The 24,206-nt window shown below is 45.6% G+C and overlaps 1 protein-coding gene across 1 annotated transcript in view; it reads right to left on the bottom strand.

The window, feature by feature from the left end:
* COL4A1 (collagen type IV alpha 1 chain) overlaps window positions 1–24,206 on the bottom strand; it is a 521,418-nt gene that overhangs the window by 150,031 nt on the left and 347,181 nt on the right. The window contains exons 30-33 of the mRNA XM_069205109.1: window positions 19,152–19,302; window positions 11,941–12,054; window positions 10,186–10,353; window positions 8,793–8,882 (exon numbers count right to left, since the gene is read on the bottom strand). Coding sequence (XP_069061210.1) covers window positions 8,793–8,882; window positions 10,186–10,353; window positions 11,941–12,054; window positions 19,152–19,302 — 523 coding nt within the window. The remainder of the gene's footprint in view (window positions 1–8,792; window positions 8,883–10,185; window positions 10,354–11,940; window positions 12,055–19,151; window positions 19,303–24,206) is intronic.

Below are 24,206 nucleotides of genomic sequence, written 5' to 3' on the forward strand. Positions count from 1 at the left end.
AGGCTCACCCCTTTTGTTACAGCGCCCCAGGGCATCCTAGCTAGTGGAGATGCCCGCCCCTCTGGCCACTGCCCCCACTTTTGGCGGCAAGGCTGGAGGAGATAATGAGAAAAACAAGGAGGAGTCACCCACCAGTCAGGACAGCCCCTAAGGTGTCATGAGCTGAGGTGACCCCTGCCTTGAGAAATCCTCCATCTTGAGTTTGGAGGATTCCCCCAGTAGGATTAGGGATGTGCCCCCCGCCCCACAGGTTGGAGGTACCAAGAGGGTATAGCCACCCTCAAGGACAGTAACCATTGGCTACTGCCCTCCCAGACTTAAACACACCCCTACATTCAGTATTTAGGGGCTCCCCAGATCCAGGAAATCAGATTCCTGCAACCTGAAGAAAGAAGAAGGACTGCTGACCTACAAGCCTGCATAGAAGGAGGAAGACGACAACTGATTTGGCCCCAGCCCTACCGGCCTGTCTCCAACTTCGAAAACCTGCTCCAGCGACGCCTCCGACAGGGACCAGCGACCTCTGAAGCCTCACAGGACTGCCCTGGACTACAGGACCAAGAACCTCCCGTGAACAGCAGCCCTGTTCAAAACCAGCTACTTCTTTGCAACAAAGAAACAACTTCCAAGGACTTCACGGTTCCCGCCGGAAGCGTGAGACTCTACACTCTGCACCCGACGTCCCTCGACCTGCAGAAAACCAACACCTCAGGGAGGACTCCCCGGCGACTGCGAGCCCGTGAGTAACCAGAAACGGCCTCCACAGCTATGCCTGCAGAGAGTATCCAGAAGCTCCCCCTGACCGCGACTGCCTGTAACAAGGGACCCGACGCCTGGAACCAACACTGCACCCGCAGGCCCCAGGACCTGAAGGAACCGAACTTTGATGCAGGAGTGACCCCCCAGGCGAACCTCTGCCTTGCCCAGGTGGTGGCTGTCCCGAGAAGCCCCCCCCTGTGCCTGCCTGCACTGCTAGAGTGACCCCCGGGTCCCTCCAATGAAACCTATACAAAACCCGGCGCCTGCTTTGCACACTGCACCCGGCCGCCCCTGTGCCGCTGAGGGTGTGTTTTGTGTGCCTACTTGTGGCTCTACAAAACCCCCCTGGTCTGCCCCCTGAGGACGCAGGTACTTACCTGCTGGCAGACTGGAACCAGAGCACCCCTGTTCTCCATAGGCGCCTATGTGTTTTGGGCACCTCTTTGACCTCTGCACCTGACCGGCCCTGAGTTGCTGGTGTGGTAACTTTGGGGTTGCCTTGAACTCCCAATGGTGGGCTGCCTATGCCCCAGCACCGAGACTTGTAAGTGTTTTACTTACCTCCTAATATAACCTTTACTTACCTCCCCCAGGAACTGTTGATTTTTGCACTGTGTCCACTTTGAAAATAGCTCATTGCCATTTTTACAAAGAGTGTACATGATATTGTTTTCATTCAAAGTTCCTAAAGTATTTAAGTGACGTACCTTACATTTAAAGTGTTTAATGTAAATCTTGAACCTGTGGTTCTTAAAATAAACTTAGTAAATATATTTTTCAATATAAAAACCTATTGGTCTGGAGTAAGTCTTTGAATGTGTGTTCCTCATTTATTGCCTGTGTGTGTACAACAAAGGCTTAACACTACCCTCTGATAAGCCTACTGCTCGACCACACTACCGCAAAATAGAGCATTAGAATGATCTACTTTTGCCACTATCTTACCTCTAAGGGGAACCCTTGGACTCTGTGCACACTATTTCTTACTTTGAAATAGTATATACAGAGCCAACCTCCTACACTGAATGTCTTCGACTCGCTTGTTGGGAGGATAAGCCCAAAATTGCACTGTGTCCAGAACAGCTCCAATGAAAGGGAGCGTCTGAGGGGGAGTCAGGTGTGACTTCAGCACGTTTATAGTGAACCCCAGCGTGTGCAGGAGGTTTGCTGTAGTCTGAAGGTGGGAGACGACTGTCTGGGGCGAAGGCGCCTTCAACAGCCAGTCGTCGAAGTGGGGGAAGACTGAGATCCCTAACCTGCGTAGATGAGCTGCAACCACCGCCATCACTTTCGTGGGGCGCTGGTGAGGCCGAAAGGGAGCACGGTAAACTGAAAATGCTCGTGACCTACCACGAATCGTAGGTAACGTCTGTGGGCAGGCAGGATCGGGATGTGGAAATAAGCGTCCTGCAAGTCCAACACTACCATCTAGTCTCCTGGGTCCAAGGCAGACAGAACCTGAGCCAGGGTGAGCATTTTGAATTTCTCCTTCTTGAGGAAGTAGTTCAGGTCCCAAAGGTCTAGGATAGGACGTAAGCCCTTGTCCTTCTTTAGTATCAGAAAGTAGCGGGAATAACAACCATGACCTACTTCAGGCACAGGGACCCTTTCTATAGCTCCCTTGGCCAAGAGAGCCGCGACTTCCTGGAGGAGAAGCACCAAATGATCCTCCAGAAGATGATGGAAGGATGGTGGCATGTGTGGTGGTGCAGATTCGAAAGGGAGGTAGTAGCCCTTCCGAATGATCTGCAAAACCCACCCATCTGTGGTGATATGTTCCCAGTGGGGCAGGTAATGGTGGATCCTGCCACCAACTGGGTGGGAGTGAGGGGACGGACTAGGAGAGTTTGGAGACTGCAGCGTGGGGCAGAGGTGGACTGGACAGACCACTGGTTCCCTGTCCCACGGCCACGTGGGATTCCGCGTCCTCGGCCACGCATAGGCTGTCCAGCATGCGTGGCACGGTGGCTGGGTAGAGGACGCGACAGGGTGCCCCTTCTGTGTCCACAAAAGGGACGAAAAGCAGACTGTGGTGGGCAAGTGGCAGAGGAAAGGGCAAGGGACCGAGCCGTAACCCGGGAATCCTTGAATCTTTCCAAGGCCGAGTCCACTTTGTCTCCGAAGAGACGGGTGCCATCAAAGGGCATGTCCATGAGTGACTGTTGGACATCCCCCGAGAAGCCAGAAGTGCGTAACCAGGCGAGGCGCCGTAAGGCCACAGTTGTCGCAACCGATCTGCCCAGAGAGTCGGTCGTATCCAGCCCACAACGGATAGTGAACTTTGCTGCGTCTCTCCCATCTTTCACTGCTTGGTAGAAGATAGCACGGGCCTCCTCTGGTATCTGCGGCAGGACTTGCGCAACCGTATTCCACAGGGAGTGGGTATAGCGGCCCAAAAGACATGCAGTGTTCACAGACCGCAGTATGAGGCTGGAGGAAGAAAACAACTTCTTGCCAAATTGTTCCAGCCTCTTGGATTCCCTATCCGGAGGTGCGGAAGGGAACGCGCCAGAAGAAGAGGAAGCCTGGATTACAAGACTCTCAGGCGTGGGGTGTTGGGACAGGAATTTTGGGTCGTTTGGTGCGGGCCGTTGGCGGCGAGCGATAGTCCTGTTCACAGAAGCCCCTGTGTTGGGTTTGGACCATGTACCCAAAAGGACATAAGTGAGGGCCTCATTGAATGGGAGAAGGGGTTCTGAAGTGGAAGCCCCAGGCTGAAGCACCTCTGTCAGGAGATTAGACCTGACTTCCACAGTAGGTAGCTCAAGGCCGAGGACCTCAGCTGCCCTACTGACCACCATACTGTAAGTAGCTCCCTCCGCCATAGCCACGGTAGGAGAAGACAGCATGCCAGCGTCAGGAGAAGCATCCAGACCACTGACTTTGCCCAAATTCTGTGCCCAGTCCATAGCAGGGTCATCCTGGTATTCATAAGGGTCCAGGGACCCCTCCAATTCCTCCCAGTATTCGTACCCATAGGAAAAAGGGTCAGAATCCAACCTCGGGTGAATAGGCCCCACCGAAGCCGATGGGAGTGGCGGCCGATGCCGCTCCGAGTTGTCGGGGATAAGAATTGGGTCGACGTCGATAGTGGGCACTACCGACATCGGGAGCGTCGACAATCGACCCGGCGCCGGGAAAGGTCTCGAAGGTGCGCCCGGCATTGGTGCGGATCCGCGCACGGATGCGGAGGCGTCCTCAGTGGCCGGGGCCGAAGCTGCCGGCGCGGAATCCGAAGGCCCCTCAGCCGAACCCCTTGGGCCCAAAGGCGCCGTATCGGGGTCGGCCCGCCCAAAGATGAGGCGCATGGCCTCATAAAACTCCTTTAGTTGGGCGGGGGTCGCTCCAGCTGCAGGAAACTTGGGGAAGTGCGGAGTCGACCCAGATGCAGGCTCTGAGGACAGAGGCCTAGTGCGTGGACGCTCGTCCCGCGTCGCATCGGCCGAGCGACGGGGTGAAGTCGGAGATCGATGGGACTTCTTCAACTTCTTCTTCTTCGTACCTTGACCAGAAGATTTCGAAGAAGACGAGTGGTGATGACTCCGCGACCGATCTCGAGACCTTCCTCTCGAGCGAGACCGGGACCTATGTGGAGTCGAGTGCCGGGCCGCCATTAGCTTTAGGGACCGCTCCCTCCAAGCTTTCGGGTGCATGGCCCGACACTCAGAGCACGACTTCGGGTCATGGTCACGCTCGAGGCACCACAGACAAATGGGATGAGGATCCGTCACCGACATCGTCCGATGGCAGTCCTCACAAGGCTTGAACCTGGTCTTCGGGGACATCTCGACGCACCAAAGTCGTACACAAACACTTCGACAAAACGGTCGAATTCGGCCAAAAAATAGCCAGTGTAGCTCTCTCCGGATCAGCGAGTGGCCCAGAAAGAAAAGAACTGACGTCACTGCACGGCAACCACAACACCTATGATGCCTGCGGAGTCAACAGACACCACCTACCAACGCTCAAGGGTATTGCTTGAAGAAAAATCTCCGGATCCAGTCTGACGCCTGGGGGAAAATTCTAAGGTAAGGAATCTGCAACTAGAAGTCTCTATCAGATACATTTGATTATAATGTATAGGGGAGGGGGCTGCCCAAAATGGCATGTCAATGCACCCACTCACCCCCAAGTATGTAAATAGTCTTTCTTCCCCTGCTGGGGGGCAGATGGAGGCAATGGCCCCTGATCTACCTCCCAGGGTGCCAGACAGCCCACTAGGCACCAGGGATTACTTTGTTTCCATACTTTGGGGTGGAGGGCTGCACAAAATGGGCTTATCAATGCCCCCCCACTCACCCCAAATATGTAAACAGTCTTTCTTGCAATGGGGAGCAGCTGCACTTTTTTGACTTGGGTACGTTGCCACCTGGAAAAACCTACCAGACCCAGACACATCTGAAAACTAAACTTCTGGGGGAGTCCAGGGTGGTGTGCTTCACATGCACTCCATGCCATTTTCTTACCCACAATGCCCTGTAAACCTCCACGTTTGCCTGAAATCACACATTTTCCCCTACATTTCTGTGATGGAAACATCTGGAATCCACAGGAATCCACAAAATTCCTACCACCCAGCATTGCCCCATCCCTACCACTAAAGATTCTGCCCCACTTGTGTGGGTGCCCAAAGCAGACTCAGCCTAAAAACGGATGAAAACCACTGCCCTTTTGGAAGCGCTTGGTTCCCATTCAATTTCTAAACGTTTTGGCAGACACTTGGCCCACAAACACAAGTGAGGTATAATTTTTGTCAGGAGACCAGGGGATTTTGGGTATGAAAATACTGGGGGATCCATGCAAGCCACACTTCCTTGGACTCCCTAAGGTGTCTAGTTTTCAGAAATGTCTGGGTTTGGTATGTTTCCCCAGATAACTGACGAGCGCCAGACCAAAAACGCAGGTGCCCTCCTTGCAAAAACAGTTCATTTTGTGATAAATAATTTTGATGTCTCCACAATATGTTTTGGTCCCTACCCTGTCGCGGGCACTAGGCCTATCCACACAAGTGAGGTACCAGTTTTATCAGGAGACTTGAGGGAATGTTGGGTGGAAGGAAGTTTGTGGCTGCTCTCAGATTCCAGAATTTTCCAACACAGAAATGTGAGGAAATGTGTTTTTAGATACATTTTGAGGTTTGCCAGAGATTCTGGGTAACAGAACCCAGTGATAGCCGCACAAGTCTCCCCAACCATAGATTCCCGTCAGTGTCTAGTTTTTAAAAAATGTACAGGGTTGCTAGGTTTCCCAAAGGCCCAGCTGAGCTAGGGCCCACAGCTAAGCACACTGCAAAAAAGGGTCAGTTTTGGATGGAAAAATGTGATGGGTCCACGTTGCGATCTTCGCTGTTTCGTGTTCAGACACTAGGTCTACCCACACAAGTGAGGTGCCATTTTTATCAGGAAGTTGGGTAGAAGGAAGTTTGCTGCTCTCCTCACACCCCAGAACTTTCCATCACAGACATTTGAAAAAAATGTGTTTTTAAGACACATTTTGAGGTTTGCAAGGGATTCTGCATGACAGAACCTGGTGGAAGCCACACAAGTCACCCCATCCTGGATTCCCCCAGGTGTCTAGTTTTTCAAATATAAAGGCTTGCTAGGTTTCCCTAGGTGCTGGCTGAGCTACAGCCCAAAATTCACAGTTAGGCACATTGCAAAAAGTTGTCAGAGTTTAGAGTGGAAAAATGTGCTGTGTCCACGTTGCGTTTTGTGGCGTTCCCTGTCGCGGGCACTAGGCCTATCCACACAAGTGAGGAACCATTTTTATCAGGAGACATGGGGTAACACAGAATAGTAGGACAAGTGTTAGTACCAATTGTCTTTCTTTGTATTTGTGCCTTCCAAATGTGAGCTAGTGTGCAAAAAATAAGACAATTTGAGAAATGCCCTCTAATTCACATGCTAGTATGGGTACCCACAAATTCAGAGATGTGTAAATAACCATTGCTTCTAAACTCCATATCTTGTGCCCCTTTTCGGAAATACATAGGTGTCCTTATACCTTTTTTTCACTCTTGCTATTTTACCAAATGAATTGCTGTATACCTGGTACACAGTGAAAAACCATTGCAAGGTGCAGCTCAGTTATTGGTTCTGGGTAGCTTGGGCTCTTGTAGAACCTACAAGACCTACATATCCCTGCAACCAGAAGAGCCCAGCAGACGTAACAATATACTGCTTTAAAAAATCTGCCATACTTAGAAAAAGTTACAGAAGAATACTTAGGCCCTGATTTATACTTTTTTTGCCCTGTATTACTGCCATTTTGTGACACAAAAGCGGCACAAACTTACAAAATACAATTGTATTTTGTAAGTTTGCGTTGCTTTTGCGTCAATAAATGACGGTAATGCAGCACAAAAAAAGTATAAATCAGGGCCTTAGACACAAATGGCTGTTTTTTTTTCAGCTCAATTTCAATATTTTTATTTTATTTTGAGTGTTACTTTCTGTAGGAAAACCTTGAAGGATCTACAAAAATGACTGTTTGCTGAATTCAAAATTGTGCCTACTTTTTAGAAATGTATAGCCTTTTAGGATCCACCATTGGTTTTATACCCATTTCTGTCACCAACAGGAAGGAGGCTGAAAGCACAAAAATAGAAAAAATGGGTATGTCCCAGTAAAATGCCAAAACTGTGTTGAAAAATGTGATTTGCTGATTCTAGTTTGCCTGATCCTGAAAGCTGGGAAGATGGTGATTTTAGCACTGCAAACCTTTTGTTGATGGCATCTGCAACACTTTTTTCCAGTTTTTCCCCAAAGAAACTAAGGCCTAGATTTATCCTGTTTGTGCTGAATTAGCATAATTTTTTTACGCTAAATCAGCGCAAACATAACTCCATATCTATATTTTGATTTAGGCTAGTCTAACGTCAAAATATTGGAATTAAAGTCATTTTTTGGATGAGTGAACCCAACTTGTGTCAATGAAATGACTCTAAGGCCCTAGCGCCTTATTTATCCTCCAGTGCAAAAATGGTGCACAGGAGAGGGAGGCGGGCCTAAATAATGGTGCTAAACCTGGTTAGCACCTTTATTTAACACTTGGTTCAGGGCAGGCGTTAGGGGATCTGTGGACCCATTTCCATGGTCAAACACCATGGAAAGAGCCCACAGGTGCCCTCCCCAAGCCCCTGGAACACCCCACTCACACCAGAGGGACACTGCAGGATGGGGACCCCGTCCCAGGTAAGTATGGTAAGTAGAGGTAAGTTATTTAAAAAAAAAATTCAAAGTGCCATTGGGGGCCCTGAAATGGGCCCCCCTAAATGACACCGGGTGCAATGGCCTTGACCAGGGGACCCTTGTCCCCTATGCTGGCCATTGGGGTGGTGGGCATGACTCCTGTCTTTTCTAAGATAGGAGTCATGTGGTATGGATGGTTTTGCGTCAATAAATGACACTAGGCTGGTTAGAGTAATTGTTTTTACTCCAATCAGCCTAACATCATTTTTTTGGTGCAAAACCCCCTTCTCCCATATCGCCACCCCCACCGGGCCTACTTTTTTTTTTTTTACGCTAGCCCACCCTTTGCACCGGATTGTGCCATTCCATTAATATGGCACCCAGCTGGCGTCCTGGAATGGCGCAAGCCAGCGCTATACTTTTTGACGCAAAACTGCAACGCTTGCGTTCCTGTTGACTCCTCTACCATATCAAAAGGAAGAAGAATTTCTGTTCTAAAAATGTACACTAATGTAAAGGATGAAAACATCAAACATGTCCACATATGCAGACACACACGTGAATACAAACATGCACAGAACTCTACTTTCCCTACTAAGGTGCTTCCACAAAGGAGAACGGCATGGCTTTTAGAACTTACATTTTATGAATGTTCAAGTATCACAGAGGTGGAAAATGAAATACAAGACTGTTCTTATCATTAAAAATCTATACCGAACATTTGTAAAGTGTGGGTGTGATCTAATAGTCCCAGTTTCATTACCACACAACTTGGTAGGTTTTGGAAACAAGCTAGACCCCATAAGAAAGCACTGTGTAAAATAAGTAATGAACCTTTCTTACCTTTCTCTCCAGGAACCCCTGGATTTCCAGTTAACCCAGTTGGCCCTGGTTCTCCAGGCATCCCCATGACTCCCATTTCACCTTTGGATCCTTGAAGCAAACACAAACATGGGAAGAAATGATTTAATCCAAACAGTAGATGAAATGTATCAGCTTTGAACCTTTGTGCTTTGAAATGTTATTCTTTGCCTAATTCTCAAAAACCCTGTTGAGTTTTTCTGGTACTCATTCGAAACCCATCGCTGTAGCAGTAATCTATTTCTCGATTTCATAACCTCACCAGGTCTTTTAGAGGTTGTGTGCCTTTCCAATGAAACCATTCCACCTCCACAAAATAAACTCAGACAATGGTCTGCAATAGAAGTATACGGAAGGTCATAATACCGACAACCAAGTCACTTAACTGCCATGATGATGGAAGATTGTGCATTATATGTGCTGTTTAATAAAAACAATAACACTGATACAATAACTGATGCTGCACCATGGAGAGATACATATGACTTGCATTGTGTATTGCAGTTGTCATTACTTGCACAGAGGAAGCACAAGAACTGCTAACATTACTTTCCAAAGAAAAAATGAATAAAGACACAACTACAAATAGGAAATTTAGATGGATTTTGTACACGGCTATACATGGGTGATTAAACACTTTTTACATTTTAACAACCCCTTAGAAGTTGCCTAAACTACAATTACAGACGCTAAGAATCACATGAAATGGTGCTACAAGTTTCCTTTTTACCTACTCTTACATGCTTTTGTGAATCAGCCCCAATATGGCTAACACTCTATTAGTTAAAGCTCAGAGAGGGCACAGTGCTTTCTATTTGTACTATTCGCATATGAACATTATTTGAATATTAACAATTATTACCATTTTGTTGCTATTTTAGATGTTTCAGGCATATGCACATGAAGAGTATGGAAAGAGAAATACTGGAATTCAACTTTCCGTATTTCAAAGTGCTTTTAAGAATAGGCCCCGAAAATTTTAGTAGTAGGTATTTACGTGTCCCACTATTTTATCACTTTTGCTTTCTATAACTATGGGTTGATCATAATACTGGTACTCCAAAGTAAAGTCTTTACATCATTTCTAAAAGATGAAAAAGCTGGTTTGTTTTATCTGCGTATATGTCTATCTCATGCACATGAAATCCAGGTGTGAGACAATGTGCCTATCCTTATGGCCAGATCCTAAGGGAACAAGTGCCACACAAAACTGAAGTGTTGACATTAAATCTCCCTGTAATGTACCTTGACGTATTTACAAATTAATGATAATAAATGAGCCTTTCTTGTGGTTCGGGTAGAGTGTAGTTTGCAATTGTTTTCATAGCGATATGAGTCTTAGAGCATGTTAATAAAAATAAAAAAGAACTCTCACCTTGATAACCTTGCAGACCTTCTCTTCCAGGTTGACCTGGTGGGCCAGGTAAACCTGGTACCCCCGAAATTCCAGAAGGTCCGGGAAAACCCTTTTCGCCTTTTGGTCCTGGCATGTCCAGCCCTGGAAATCCTGGGAGTCCAGTTTCTCCCTTTATCCCTGGAGGCCCTAAAATATGTGATGAAAAAGCTTAAACATGTATTTGGATGGGGCACTGTTTAGTCACATAAACTAGTAGATATGTTTTCCATTAAAGGTTGAAATGAATAGATCATAAGTAACCTCACTGATATCAATTGAGCAAAGGGAGAGAAAAGTTAGAAGAAGCTGACATGCTCTATAGACCTTGGCTGCGCTGATTTGACTCTTTGTTACACTTTTGTCTCTAATACCACTCCTCCCTAAAAATTATTTCTCATTAAGGTGAGATACATGTTATCATTTATAACTAAAACAATCTGCCACCTTATTTCAGTAGTGCTAAAATATTAGCTTTTGTTGGTGTTACCAAGTCAAATGGCACCTGTTACCCATTTTGTCAATGTCATAGGATGACAAAGTGGATTGACTTGTGTGGGCTTAAAACTGCAAATTATAGAATACACAGTTTGCAGAAGAGAATTTGATAACTATGCCAGGGGACCCAAGTGGAAAACAAACTTCAAAGGGCATGCAAAAAAGCAAATCAAGGGTTATCAAACATCATAGCCAAAAATTACTAGCACAACTCTCAAAATATACAATAAACACCCTCCAAAACTATGGCCCTCATTACAACCCTGGCGGTCAAAGAGGCTGGCAGTACAATTCGCCATATTTTGACCGCGGCGCCGGGACCGGTGGTTTTCCGCCATCGTTTTCCCGGCAGTTATAACCCGCCAGGGCAGCGCTGCCCTGGGGATTATGTCTCCCCTTCCCGCCAGCCTGTCCATGGCAAAAGGCTTGCGGGAAGGGGAGTTGCGGGCCCCTGGGGGCACCTGCACTGCCCATGCACTTAGCATGGGTAGTGCAGGGGCCCCCAGGCACAGCCCCACCCTGCTTTTCACTGAAAAGCACGACGGGTGTAGCTGCACCCGTCGCACGGCCGCAACACCGCCGGCTCCATTAAGAGTCGGCTTCAATTTTACGGCCGGGATCCCTGCTGGGCCAGCAGGGATGTTGAAATGCAGTTGGCAGGTTTGCGGCAGTTCAACCTTGGCAGGCGGCGGTTGTAATGAGGACCTATATGTGCAAACAGGAAAATATTGTGGGTTATAGGAAAACATTCTTTGTATTTGTATTTTCTGGGAGTTATGTGCCTATCAAGCATGAACTCAATCTCATTAACATATTCATCCATTCAATCGGTAGCATGCAGTGATTAATACAGGCATGATATTGGACATTGGGAAATGGCTTCACAATTAAAGGATTCGTTGTTGATTCCTGAAACAATTTAACCCTGGGAGGGACATCTGCTTTACACGACAGACAAGGGAGATAAAAAAGTGTGCATGATTGAGTAAAGGTTATCTGAGGATGGCAGGTAATGAGTGGAATCAGAAGGAGCTTTTCACACAAGTACATTGCATTAAAGAATGTGTCACCTTATGGCTACATAATGCCCTACAAAGCATAACATATATAACATTACCTTTCCATACTTAAAAGTCAAATGATGCTACTGGTTAAGATGGTAAACTATCTACAAAGGTACAGTATGAGGATCTGCTTTCAATTACATAGAAAGTAGGCACTACAGTTTGTCTTTTGTACCTGTGAACCCAGGAGGGCCCTGTGGTCCTGGGGGTCCCGGTGAACCTTGTGGGCCTATTCCTGGTACACCTGGGGCACCAGGTGCGCCTGGCTGTCCAACTCGACCAGGTTCACCTAGACAGAAAGTGCAAGTAAGAGGGTGTACATATACTTTTAATTTTACATATTAACATTACAAATAACAAACGTCATTGATTGTTACTTTTATGAACCCCTCCCATTAACAAAGAAAGATCACCAGACTTGTTATCAAGTCATTCTGGCTTTCAAAGACTGCACACAATTTAGCTTCTCCCCTATATTGCTCATGCCTTACTGTATGGATAGAAAGTCTTCTGGATGACTCTGGAGAGCTTTGCAGCTATGACCTGTTTTATTTCCCAGGGATTTCTGATTTTCCTTCTGGAATCATGTAAGCCCCCTGATTATTCTACCTGGAAACTGACCTGAAACCTCAGAGCTGTGCACAGAGATCGAGGGGCTACTCAAGTGCACCCATCTTTTCAGAGAGTGTCTCCTGTCTCTTTGCGAGATTTGGGGGGCTGTATGTAATGGCAGCAGTATTTAATGAAGGGGTACCCATTGTTCCCGGTACCTATGAGGAGGAGATGCCTGTGAGCCTCCTTTTTGTAAATGTTAAACTTTATATTTATGAATTGAGTTACTTTAACTCCACGTTGCATGGGTCATGGATGGAGAATGAATTGCATTCAGTGCATGTTCTTGAATAACAGCTAGGCTAGTGTGCATATCTAATCAAGTAGATAGTGGGGCCAATTGAATTCCATATGTGTGGCATATATTTGATAGTTGGCTTTGCATAAGTCTACCAAGGGTTCAACTCAAACCAGGGATTCTACATGTTCACATTCTATACTGACCTAGCCCTTGGTACAGTTGTTCCTGTGAGTATGGTTGCAGGCTCACCTTACCCTTTCAAGAAGTTGCAGTGCCTCTGCCTAAGAACTACTTCCCCGTCATCCTGCCTCCATCTGCATATCAAATGATCTTGCACTTTTGTATGACGTTGATACACATTCTCCCCAGACCAGCTGTAGCCAGCTAAGGGGACGCTGTTTTTGGGCAAGGCACGTGCACATGGCGATCATGCAGCGATCAAGCCCTCCGGGGTGGAGAAGCTTTTCAGAATTCAAAGGCTGCAAACAAACTGACAATTCAGCCTAACAATCAACACTGCCAGCCGGATTCACAAAGGTAAAACTTAGACTTCTGTGTAAGTTTATGATTGTTTGCTATTCACAAAGATATTTTAGTAGTAGTATATTTACAACTGCGACATCTCCGGAACTGAAAAAAAAGGACTGGGTCTCTCCTCTGCTCTAACTGTCAAGGCTATCCCAGTGGTCTTGCATGAGGACTGCGTAGTCCAGTCCCAAAATATTTATGTGCCACTTACAAGAGGCTTGGTCCTCAGCCTACCTTTGGTTTACCCATTTTAATGAACTAGTTACTTATCTTCGGTAACACCTTACCTGGTAGAGACAATATCTAGTTGCAGATTCCTTAACCTTGAATTTTTCCCAGGCATTAGACCGGATCCAGAGATTTTCGCGAGCAGTACCACTGCGCGCCATTTGGTGTCGATCGGCTCTGTGTTCTCATTGTCGAATATGCATCTCAGTTCCCATACAGGTGCCACCTTGGCATGCTGACATCAGTTTCTTTTCATGACTTTCCACGTCAGAAGTGCCGAGCCATAAAGAAACTGACTACTGGTGCATCAAAACTAAGGCCCTGAAAGGGGACTCCCTGTCCCTAGAAATCAGTTCACAGAGCAGGGAGGATAGGTGAGTCGGTAAGGAATCTGCAACTAGATATTGTCTCTACCAGAGAAGGTCTTCCTGAAGGTAAGTAACTTGTTCATCTGACAGAGACTTCTAGTTGCAGATTCCTTACCTTTGAATAGATACCTTAGCAGTTCCATCCCCGAGGGGAGTCTATGAACCATATTCATACTAGAAAGTCCTGCAGGACTGAACAGGCAAAGTACGCATCCCTACGGGCCTGATTGTCCAGACAGTAGTATTTGCTAAACATGTGCAGAGATGCCCATGTTTCCGTCTGACAGATCTCACGTACTGGAACTCTAGTGCTAGCGCAATGGTTGTAGCTTTAGTTCGGGCAGAATGAGCACAGAAACCCTCAGGCGGTTGCTTCTTGGCTAGTGCATAGCAGATCTTAATACAGAGAATGATCCATCTTGAGATGGTTCGCTTCTGCACTGCCCGATCTTTCTTTGAACCCACATAACCGACAAAGAGTTGATCATCCACCTGGAACTCTTTTGTACAATCAAGGTAGAACACCAATGCTATTTTTGGATCCAGGCTGTGGAGTCCCTCCTCTTCCTTAGAAGGATGTGGGGTAGGTAAAATGTAGGCATGGTGATGGATTGGCCTACATAAAAGGATGTAACCATTTGTGGCAGAAAGGAGGTCCTAGTGCGAATCACCACTTTGTCAGGATAGACAGACTCCCTCTTCACTATCATAGATTAAGAAGCTCCCTCCTCCATTGCCATGGTATAGGGAGAAAGCATGCCAGTATCTGGAGAAGAATCCAGTTCACTGACTTCACCCAAGTCTGTATGCAAGTCCTTAGGTTGGGCTTCATGGAGCTGGTATTCTGAAGGGTCCAGCGAATCCTCCCATTCACCCCAAAACCTAACACATATGAAAAGGGCTCAGGATCAGACCCAGAGAGGCAAGGCTCCTGCTGTGTCATACAACGCCAGTCCGGTACCATGTCTGAGTCTGTTATTTACAATGGCGATGGTGCCACCTGTGGGCATGGATGGTGCCAGGAGTGTGGGCATCTGGACCGGTGTCGGGTAAGGTTGGGATGACACGACCAATGCCAGTGCGGATCCAGGACTGGATCCTTTGATGCCCCTCTGAGCAAAGGCCGAAGCCTCTGGACACAGAACCCAAAGGGGCCCCTTCTGACTCCGTGGGGCCCAAAGACTCTCCAGCGGTGTCAGACTGCCCAGAAATGAGGTAGGCAGGGGCCTCTCATGCTCCTAGTAACTCAGGGAAGTGTGGAGCTGGGCCAGGCACAGGCTCTGCAGAGCAAAGTCTAGAACAGCGATGCTCCCTCATTTCATCAGCTGACAGACAAGGAGAAGTCGAAGTACTCTTCATCTTCTCAGATTTCTTCATGTGTCTCGACTTACACGATTGCCCAAGGACATGGAGTGGGATGACAATGATGGAGGACTCTGTGACCGATCCTGGGACATTCCTCTCGACCGAGAGCTCAACTTGTGCAGAGTCGATAGTCGGGCTGCCGACAGCTTTAGGGACTGCTCCCTCAAAGTCTTTGGAGGCATGGCCTGACACTTGAAGCACAACTTCAGGTCATGGTCACTCTCCAGGCACCAAAGACACATGAGGTGCAGCTATGTCATGGACATCATTTGATGACAAGATCCATAGGAAGCGGGTCTTTCTGGATGACATTTTTGATGCGCCAGGAGTAGAGCACTCAGAAAAAACCTTTGTCAAAAAGTTGAAAAAAAGCCAGTCCAAAAATGACTGAGGGGTAGCTCTCTTTGGATCAGTGCTTGCTGTCACGACAAGAAAAGAACTGTTGTCAATGCGCCAGGAGGCACCTATATGGGAACCACGACTTCATATCCGCCGCAGACGATACCGATGATGGATGTGGAGTCAATACACACCAACTAATGGCACGCAGGGGTGTCGGATTAGGTGTCACATGGTGCGGGATCAGACTCAGTCCCCCGCAGTACAGGTGATTCTGCCGCCCAAATCCAGTAGTCTCATTAGGATAATGAGAACGTACGCAACAGGGGTACTGCTAATGAAAATCTCAGGATCCAATATGACGCCTGGAGGAAATTCAAAGGTAAGGAATCTGCAGCTAGAAGTTTCTTTCACATACAGGAGATAATGGAGCCGTTCCAGGCGCTAAACTTTGACTGGTAGTCTAAAAAGCAAACCTAATGAAATTGCCAAATAGCATGTGACTGAGGCCCCAAAAATCTTGTGTATGGCCAAACAAACATCATCAAAAATAATAAAGCCGTAGCATAATGGATTAAAATCCTGGAACAATTGTTATGATAGAATTGGATCAAACTAGTTCTTGGTGGAACAGGAACAGAAAGTGGAAGACTATATAACTGGGAAAAAGTGACACAGATATAAGGGATGGACCACACAAGAGGGAAGAGGCATACTAACCTTGGTCTTCCATGTAAATGATTGAGGAATATGGAAATAATAAAGAGAAATAATGCTGGGAGTCCAGTCTGGTCTACTCTACTCAGTGAAACTGTTTGTGACACACAATAAGCAAGAATATATTTTATGGAATCCAGAAAGAACAGAGAGACTTCTGATCACTGTTAGACCTTCCAGTTTTTAGTGTGGTTTCCCTTGTCTTTTTGCTTCTGATCTCCTTATTTTGATCCTGTGCTGAATTTTATTTTTACTGGCTTTAGGGCTCTAGGCACTTTACCACTGCTGACCAGTGCTAAAGTGCAAGTGCTCTCTGTCTAAATTGTATTGGTGACTGGTTTATCCATGATATACTAGTAAGTCCCTAATATAGTGCACCATGTGTGTCCAGGGCCTGTGAACCAAATGCTACTAGGGGGCCTGCAGCACTGATTGTGCCACCCACATGAGGAGCCATGTAAACAAGTCTCAGACCTGCCCCTGCAGTGTCTGCGTGGGCAGTTTTAAACTGCCATTTTGACCTGACAAGTGCACCCACTTGCCAGGACCAAACCTTCCCATTTAATACATGTAAGTCACCCCTAAAGTAGGCCCAAGGCAGCCCGATGAGCAGGGTGTAGTGTAGTTTTACATGCCATGATAGTGAAATACTGTTAAATTTGATTTTCACTATTGCAAGGTCTCTCTCTCCCATAGGGCAACGCAACATGGGGAGTGCCTTGAAATATCTTCCAAGTGTAATTTTCTATTGAGAGCAGATAGAGATGTGGAGATTGGGGTCTCTGAACTTACAATTTGAAAATAAATCTCTTGGTGAAGTTGTTTTTTGAATTCTAGGTTTGAAAATGCCTCTTTTAGAAAGTGGGCATTTTCATGCTTAAGCATTCTGTGCCTCTGCCTGTCTGTGGAATACATGTCTGGGTCACGATGACAGTTGCGCTGTTTGTGATTTCACTCTAGACTGACACACAAAGGGAGCTGAGATGTGCCCTGCAATTCCTGATGAGTCTTCCTGAGCCACAGTGGTGGGAGTAGCAGACACTTGCACCTGAATAGGTCTGTGCCTGTCCTCACACAAAGCAGTCTTCAACCCCCTGGAGTGTGTCTGGGGCCAGGGCAGGGAAAGCAGGGCATTGTGCACTACAAAGACTTCTTGTTGAAGTTGCCCTACTTCAAAGACAGAAATGGGTAGAAATACTGGACGACTGACCCCACATAGTTGGAACACTTCTGGACTGGAGACATTCTGCCAGGAAGATCAGCTGGATGCCATAGGAGGGGCTGCCACTCTGCCTGTTGCTTTGTTGTGCTGGCCTGCCACTTGCTGCTTCTGTCCTGGGACTGAAAAGGACTGGACCTTGCTTTCTACCTCCTGCTTTCCAAGGTGCTCCAAGCGTTTCTGTTGAGCTTGCCTCCTGTTAAGAAGTCTCAGGGACATCCAAGACTTCATCTGCCAACGCCTGGGCTTCTCTGTTGAGAGTCCTGTCCTGTCAAATGGTGCTAGATCCAGTTCTGAGGAGATTTTTGACACTACAAGAAGAAAATCCACGTGTCAACTCTCTGTATCATGGCTGTAAAGATTTGACGCATCGCTGCTGTCCAAACCGCAGAATGGCCCCTGCTTGACGCATCGACCGTGGTTTTCAATGCAGGCCCTAGCTTTCCATTTCGGTGTGTCAGAAGAACCACTGCTGCATGAGTTTCGAGCACTACATCTCCGAAGTCTGTGACTCATTGCCCTGACTTCGACACAGCGCCTGCTTCATCACTGTGAGATCGACTCATTGCGGCTTGACTTTCGATGCATCATCAATGCATCATCCCTGGGCACCATTTTTTCATCGACACCTCACCGCAGTAAGTACCCGACGCTTTGTGCTGCAAATGATACATCACCTCCCCTGTGGCAGTAAGGAACTGATGCATCAACTCCCCTGCCAAGCAGTAAGGCACCGACACATCACCTCCCATGCAACAGTGAGGAACTGACGCATACCCAGCTCTTTCAACGCATAACCTCCCCTGCGGCACACATCATCTTTGCTTTTCACGCATCTCAGGTTCTTTGCTCAGTCAAGCGCTTCATTAATTTCAAGGAACTACAATTACACTTAATCTTTTAAAAATGATATCTTTCTTGTGTATGTTGTATTTTTGCTGTTTTGGTCTTTTTTTACTCAGAGAAATATTGGCTATTTTTCTAAACTGGAGTACTTTTGTGGTGTTTTCACTGTGTTACTGTGTGTGTACAAATACTTTACTCATTGCCTCGGAGATAAGCCTGACTAGTTGAGCCACGCAACCAAGTGGCTAAACAGGGGTTTTCTTAGCTGTGTGGCTCCCTTACCCTGACTAGAGTGACGGTACCACTTGGACAGGGTGCAAACCATTGCCAACTATATACTCAATTTCTAACAATCACAATGCATAGGGAGATAGTAGGAAAGCTGATCAAGGTTGAATGCAGATGAAGAAAGTTTCCTCACCACGCTATGACCAAAAATACAAAAGACTATTTCTGTACCAGTCTGGGACTGTAGTTTTGGTGCTCATGGGAACTTTAGGAAACATTTATGCAGGCTATGTGTAGGTGACAGTGGTTGACTCATAATATTTTAGATTTTCATTCTTTTACCTATCCCCATCATAATGTGGAAAAGTGGAAGCACTTATAAAATTTCAACTATTTATTTCAGCTACTTACCAATATCCCATTTGTGAGATAAGTGCTCTTTGTTGCTGTATACATTAAAATTAAACAATAAAAAAATAAGCAAATACAACAGAAAATACAAGTTTTCCAAAGCCATATCACCTTTGCAATCTGATATGTGCCTGAATATGTACCAAATGAAACTGGTTTCATTTATATTCACGATGCCCACAAATTAAACATGAGGAACCTTCTATGGTACACATTATGAATTGGCGGTATCCAGCGAGTTCACAGATTTGTGATCTCATAGCATGGTAATTGTGGGACCTTACCTCGTGCTCCTGGTGGACCAGAGTTTCCTGGAAAACCTTGATCTCCAGGCACGCCAGGCACCCCTATGTTGCCTTTTTCTCCAGTAGTTCCTGGTAGGCCTTGAAGTCCTTGCACTCCTTTGGGTCCCGGAAGACCTACACCAGCTTCGCCCTTAAAAGAGAAAGACAGATGTAGGTTGACACACAACAGACACAGATTCAGTTATGTTTATAATCTTATGATGCTGCAGATCTAATCACTTTTATTTCACACAATACTGCCTTATCTCAGTCTAAAAACAAAACAATTTAGGTTTTACTGTCAGTTTTATGATAGTCCTGTACAAGGTAAGAGTATAAAATGAGGTCTCCGAATATAAAGCATTGAAAAACTCAGTGATATCCCTTTCATATGACAATTCATTGGTGGAACTTATAATGCAACGATAATGTACCCATTTGAGCACAAAATGGGAGTTTCACTATTCTTTTGAATAATTTCTCAAAACATTAATGTATCTTGTTATCCTGCTCATCCAAGCACATTTTATAGTATGGAATGTAATATGTTTAATGTTTGATAAGTGGATGGGTCAAAGTACCGCAGTAGGCTTGAATCTTTTCAACAAAATGTCTTCTGGGCTATAAGTTATTCATTGGGTTCCTGATAAGCATCACCTTAAAAGCAGTTTCTGTAATTGGGCACTAGAGACTTGTGCTGGTTGAACAAAGGCTACTTCAAGATATGCCTGACCTTCTGGAACCCAAATAGAATAGGGTCTCCAGGGGGATTGTGGCTTTGCTGTATTTAGAAGGCTTTGCACTTTACCACTGCTAACCAGTGCTAAAGTGCAGGTGCCCATTCCTGAAGACTTGGTAACATTGACTTATCCCCAGTTACCATATTTGCTTTTATTATATGTCTACAATAAAGTGGTACTACATGTACCAAGGGCCTGTAAATTAATTGCTATTAGTGGGTGTGCAGCACTGAGTGTGCCATCCACTCAAGTAAGCCCTTTAAACAAGTCTAAGGCCTGCCATTGCAGCCTGTGCATGTAGATTTAAACTGCCATTTCAACCTCACAAAACAAACCCTATTCAGGCCCAAACCTTCCTTTTCAATACATATACATCAGCCCTCAGGTAGACCCTGGACAGCCCACAAGGAAAGGTGTGGTGTATGTAAAATGCAGCTCATGTACTTTTAAGATAACTCTTAAACAGTTTTTTTCACTACTACAAGGCCGTCCTCTCCCACAGGATAACATTGGAGCTATCTTATTACATTTATTAAGCTGTAGGGTATGAATAGGAACAGGTAAACAGTTCATGTTTGGTGTCTTTGGATTTTAAATGAAAAATTCTCTCTTATGATGAAGTTGAATTTTAAATTACAATTTTGAAATGAAAACTTTCAGAAAGTTTTCCTGCCTTAGCGATATAGCGCCTGCAGCCTTTTACTGGGCCACGACTAGGTATCCTTGCAGTTGTTTTTTTGTGTATTCCTCCTAGACAGCTACACACAATAGAGAGCTTAGGTAAACCTGGATGGGCCATCACTGGCAGGATGGAAAGGTGAAGCTGGCCACAGCCCTACTTACATTTGAATGGGCTGTGTCCTGCCTCCACACAAGGGGCTGCATACCCCCTATAATTAGTCCAGAGCCCAGGCAGGGGAGGCAGAAAACCTGTCCATTTCAAAGGAAAAACTCTAGAAACTGCTCCCACTAAAAAGTGACACCAGGTATAAATATTGGGCCTCAAACACCAGCTCTTCAGTACACTCCTGGACCTGTGGAGACTCTGCCGAGAAGAAGGACTGCTGTGCTGCTGAAAGGACTAACAGTCTGCCGGATTGCCGCACTGCTTGACTACTGCCTTGCTGGGTTGCTGACTTGCTGGATTGCTTCCCTGGTGTCCTGTTATCCTTCTGCCTGAGTCAGAGGGATTAGATCTGCACCTGAACCCATGACTCCCAGAGTGATTCCAAGGCCTAGCCAGCCGTCTAGCCTAAGAGCTAGTCCTTTTCAGAGCCACAGGGACATAACAAGCTTACAACCACCTGAAGCAGCAACCAGATCCAGCTGGAGCTGCCAGCCTCTCACCCCAAAGTAGTGCCCCTCCGGGCCTGTACCCTAGGTGTGGCCTCATCAGAGCTGAATTGAAGTTTTTGGGCTCTTTTCAACCCTGAATGGGTCAGTTTGCGGCAAAACCATGTCACTTCCACAGCTTGTCAATGTGCGCACTTTCGTCAACACGACTCTTCATGCTACAGCATCCACCGCTCACGTGGACTGCCACTGCCAAGCTCTGGCCTGACCATTCGAGACAACAACAGGATCTTCCTGCCACAGCAATGACCGTCTGCAGAGCCAGACCTGTTCTTCGCTCTACATCAGTGACAGTCTGCAACACATCCCTACTCCTTAAGGCCTCTTCCAATATGAACGGCACTGGACAGAGAAGGTAACTATTCAGCAGGACTTCCCTGGTCTCTGTATCCAACTCGTGCTCCCTTGTGGTTGGCCTGAACTTGTGACTTTCTTCCAGTCTCACACAACCAGATAGCCACAAGTGGCGCTTTGGGCTTTTTGGCACTATTTTCACTGAAATCTTTAAAATTACATATCTCTGGTTCTACTTAGATTTTTTTTTGTTTGTTCATTTTGGTCTTGTTTTAGGTATTAAAATCTATTCTATTTTTCTAATTTTGTGTTGTGTCTTCTTATAGTACTGTTAGAAGTTATTGCACAACTACTTTAACATTGCCTCTAAGTTAAGGCTGACTGTGCTGTACAAAGCTACAGTCAGCCTCTAAGTTAAGCCTGACCAGAGCTTTGTACAGCACAGTCAGGCTTAACTTAGAGGCAATGTTAAAGTAGTTGTGCAATAACTTCTAACAGTACTATAAGAAGACACCACACAAAATTAGAAAAATAGAGTAAATGTTAATACCTAAAACAAGACCAAAATGAACAAACAAAAAAAAATCTAAGTAGAATCAGAGATATGTAATTTTAAAGATTTAAGTGAAAATAGTGCCAAAAAGCCCAGTTTAATTTGGAATTAGCTTGTGAATTCACCCTGACAAGGATTGTTGTTGCTGCTGGAATAGAGATTCACCGCTGCCCCCACCCCCTCCAATCAGTAACCCAATTTCTTACATGGATCAAGCTGAAGATTTCTGCCCTTTAGAAAATGTTCTGAACATGGCAGAATGAACATGGAGGAACGTCCAACCTCAAGCTGACTCCACGTATTCCAAGGATAGCTATTTGTTTTTACTTTCGCAGTTCAAATCTCTACACATTTGAACTTCAGTACTGACCCAGAACTGGAAATAATTGCACCCAACCTTGTGGTGGGCATTTTGACTTTTATAACTGTGTTCAAAATATGATGGTATTATTATTCCAAGGAAATACCCCAAACTTCCATATTAATTCTTGCACTTGCAAGTCAGTCATATGTGCCTTGCACCAATAAAACTGTAGCGGACACTTACAAACATTTTTACTCATTTTAAAAACATTTGTTTTCATTTTTAACACAAACCTGTATATCATTAATTTTTGTAGCTCCTATTTTTCAAAATTGGTTTACAATGACTTTAATGTGAAATGATTTTTGTAGAAGTGTCACGCTCCACATAGGTGTTCTTTTTTAATAGCTTTTCTAATGATCTCTCTAGTCTTAGTTCAAGGTTTATGAACATGTCCATTGAAACTCTTTATTACTCCTCAAGTGCAGCAGTATTTGCTAGAGGAAGAACAATCTCTTGTACTCAAAAGATACATTATTTATTTGTTGCTGATTTCTTGTAAATCATCTTCATGCTTGAATATTCGTTTAACACCTGGATCCTATGGTATACCTTAAGCCACATATGAAACAGTAGTAGTCCAGTATTAAAAGAATATTCACAAATTCATGAAATTATATTTGGCTTTAAAAATATAAATATCACCATGAACTTAGAGTGTGCATTATTAGAAGCATTGGTAAACTAACCTGAAGAAAAACCCTCACTTTTCTGGGACTGTTCCATAATTATTTTCATATTTTCAGAACATATGTGTTTCTGTCTTTCCCTGGAAAATATTTTTTCCATGCCTGTTTCTGATTCTTCTACATTGAGCAATGGTCTTTAAACAGAATACTAGAAGGCAGGGGCGGCTCCTCCGCTAAGGCGGAGGAGCGCCGCCCACCAACCAGCAGCTGCATACCCTCTAATACAAAACAATAATAAACTATGTTTATGATCGTTTTCATATTATGAATGGAGGGGCACCAACGAAATTCACAACAAATGTCAGAGCATCCAAATATGTTGCTCCAGTGCAGCTTTTACTAGTTTCAATATGCCAAACAGAAACCAGCCAACGCTTTTCATTCACCATCCGTGAACTTCATCAGGGCACTGTAATCATCTCAATAATTCAAATGGCCATGATAAGCCATACTGCCAGCTCTCCAAACACTCAATGCGACGCCATAGGAAATGTTTGTGATCATTCTGTATTAAAAGGCGTGGGGCCACGGACTGTGATGAGCACTGAGGGGAGCGCATCCCTCGGGCCGGCCAAATACACATGTGCAGTGTGCTCTCTCCAGTCCGGCACTGTGTTGCTGGGCTGGAGAGAACATGCACAAGTTTTTAATCTGCCTGGCTGGGCACTGTAACCCAATCCTGATGCTGCTCTAAGCAGCCTCAAGATTGGCCGCAGGGCAGGCTAGGAGCCTGTGCCTGCTGTCGACTCGAGTGCGGAGCAGCGCGGTACAGAATTAAGATGACTTTTAAAAACATTTTTTTTTTTTTATTTCTCCCCCGCCATGCGCCACCCCACCCCTTTTCCCTCCCACAAGCCGCCACTGCTAGAAGGGCTGGACTACACAAAACAAAAGTACAGCAAATAAGGATAAAGCCGGCACCACCGCACGTGTGCCTGTATATCATGAGTTATTACACGAGCAGGGGTATATTAAAACACTAGCTTTTTTTACTAAAACAGTTAGCATCAAACAAAAAGTTTTGCTTCTGAGAAAATAAATGCAGGATACATGTTTTTTTTT

This window comes from Pleurodeles waltl, chromosome 8, assembly GCF_031143425.1.
Source record: "Pleurodeles waltl isolate 20211129_DDA chromosome 8, aPleWal1.hap1.20221129, whole genome shotgun sequence".
Taxonomy (NCBI): domain Eukaryota; kingdom Metazoa; phylum Chordata; class Amphibia; order Caudata; family Salamandridae; genus Pleurodeles; species Pleurodeles waltl.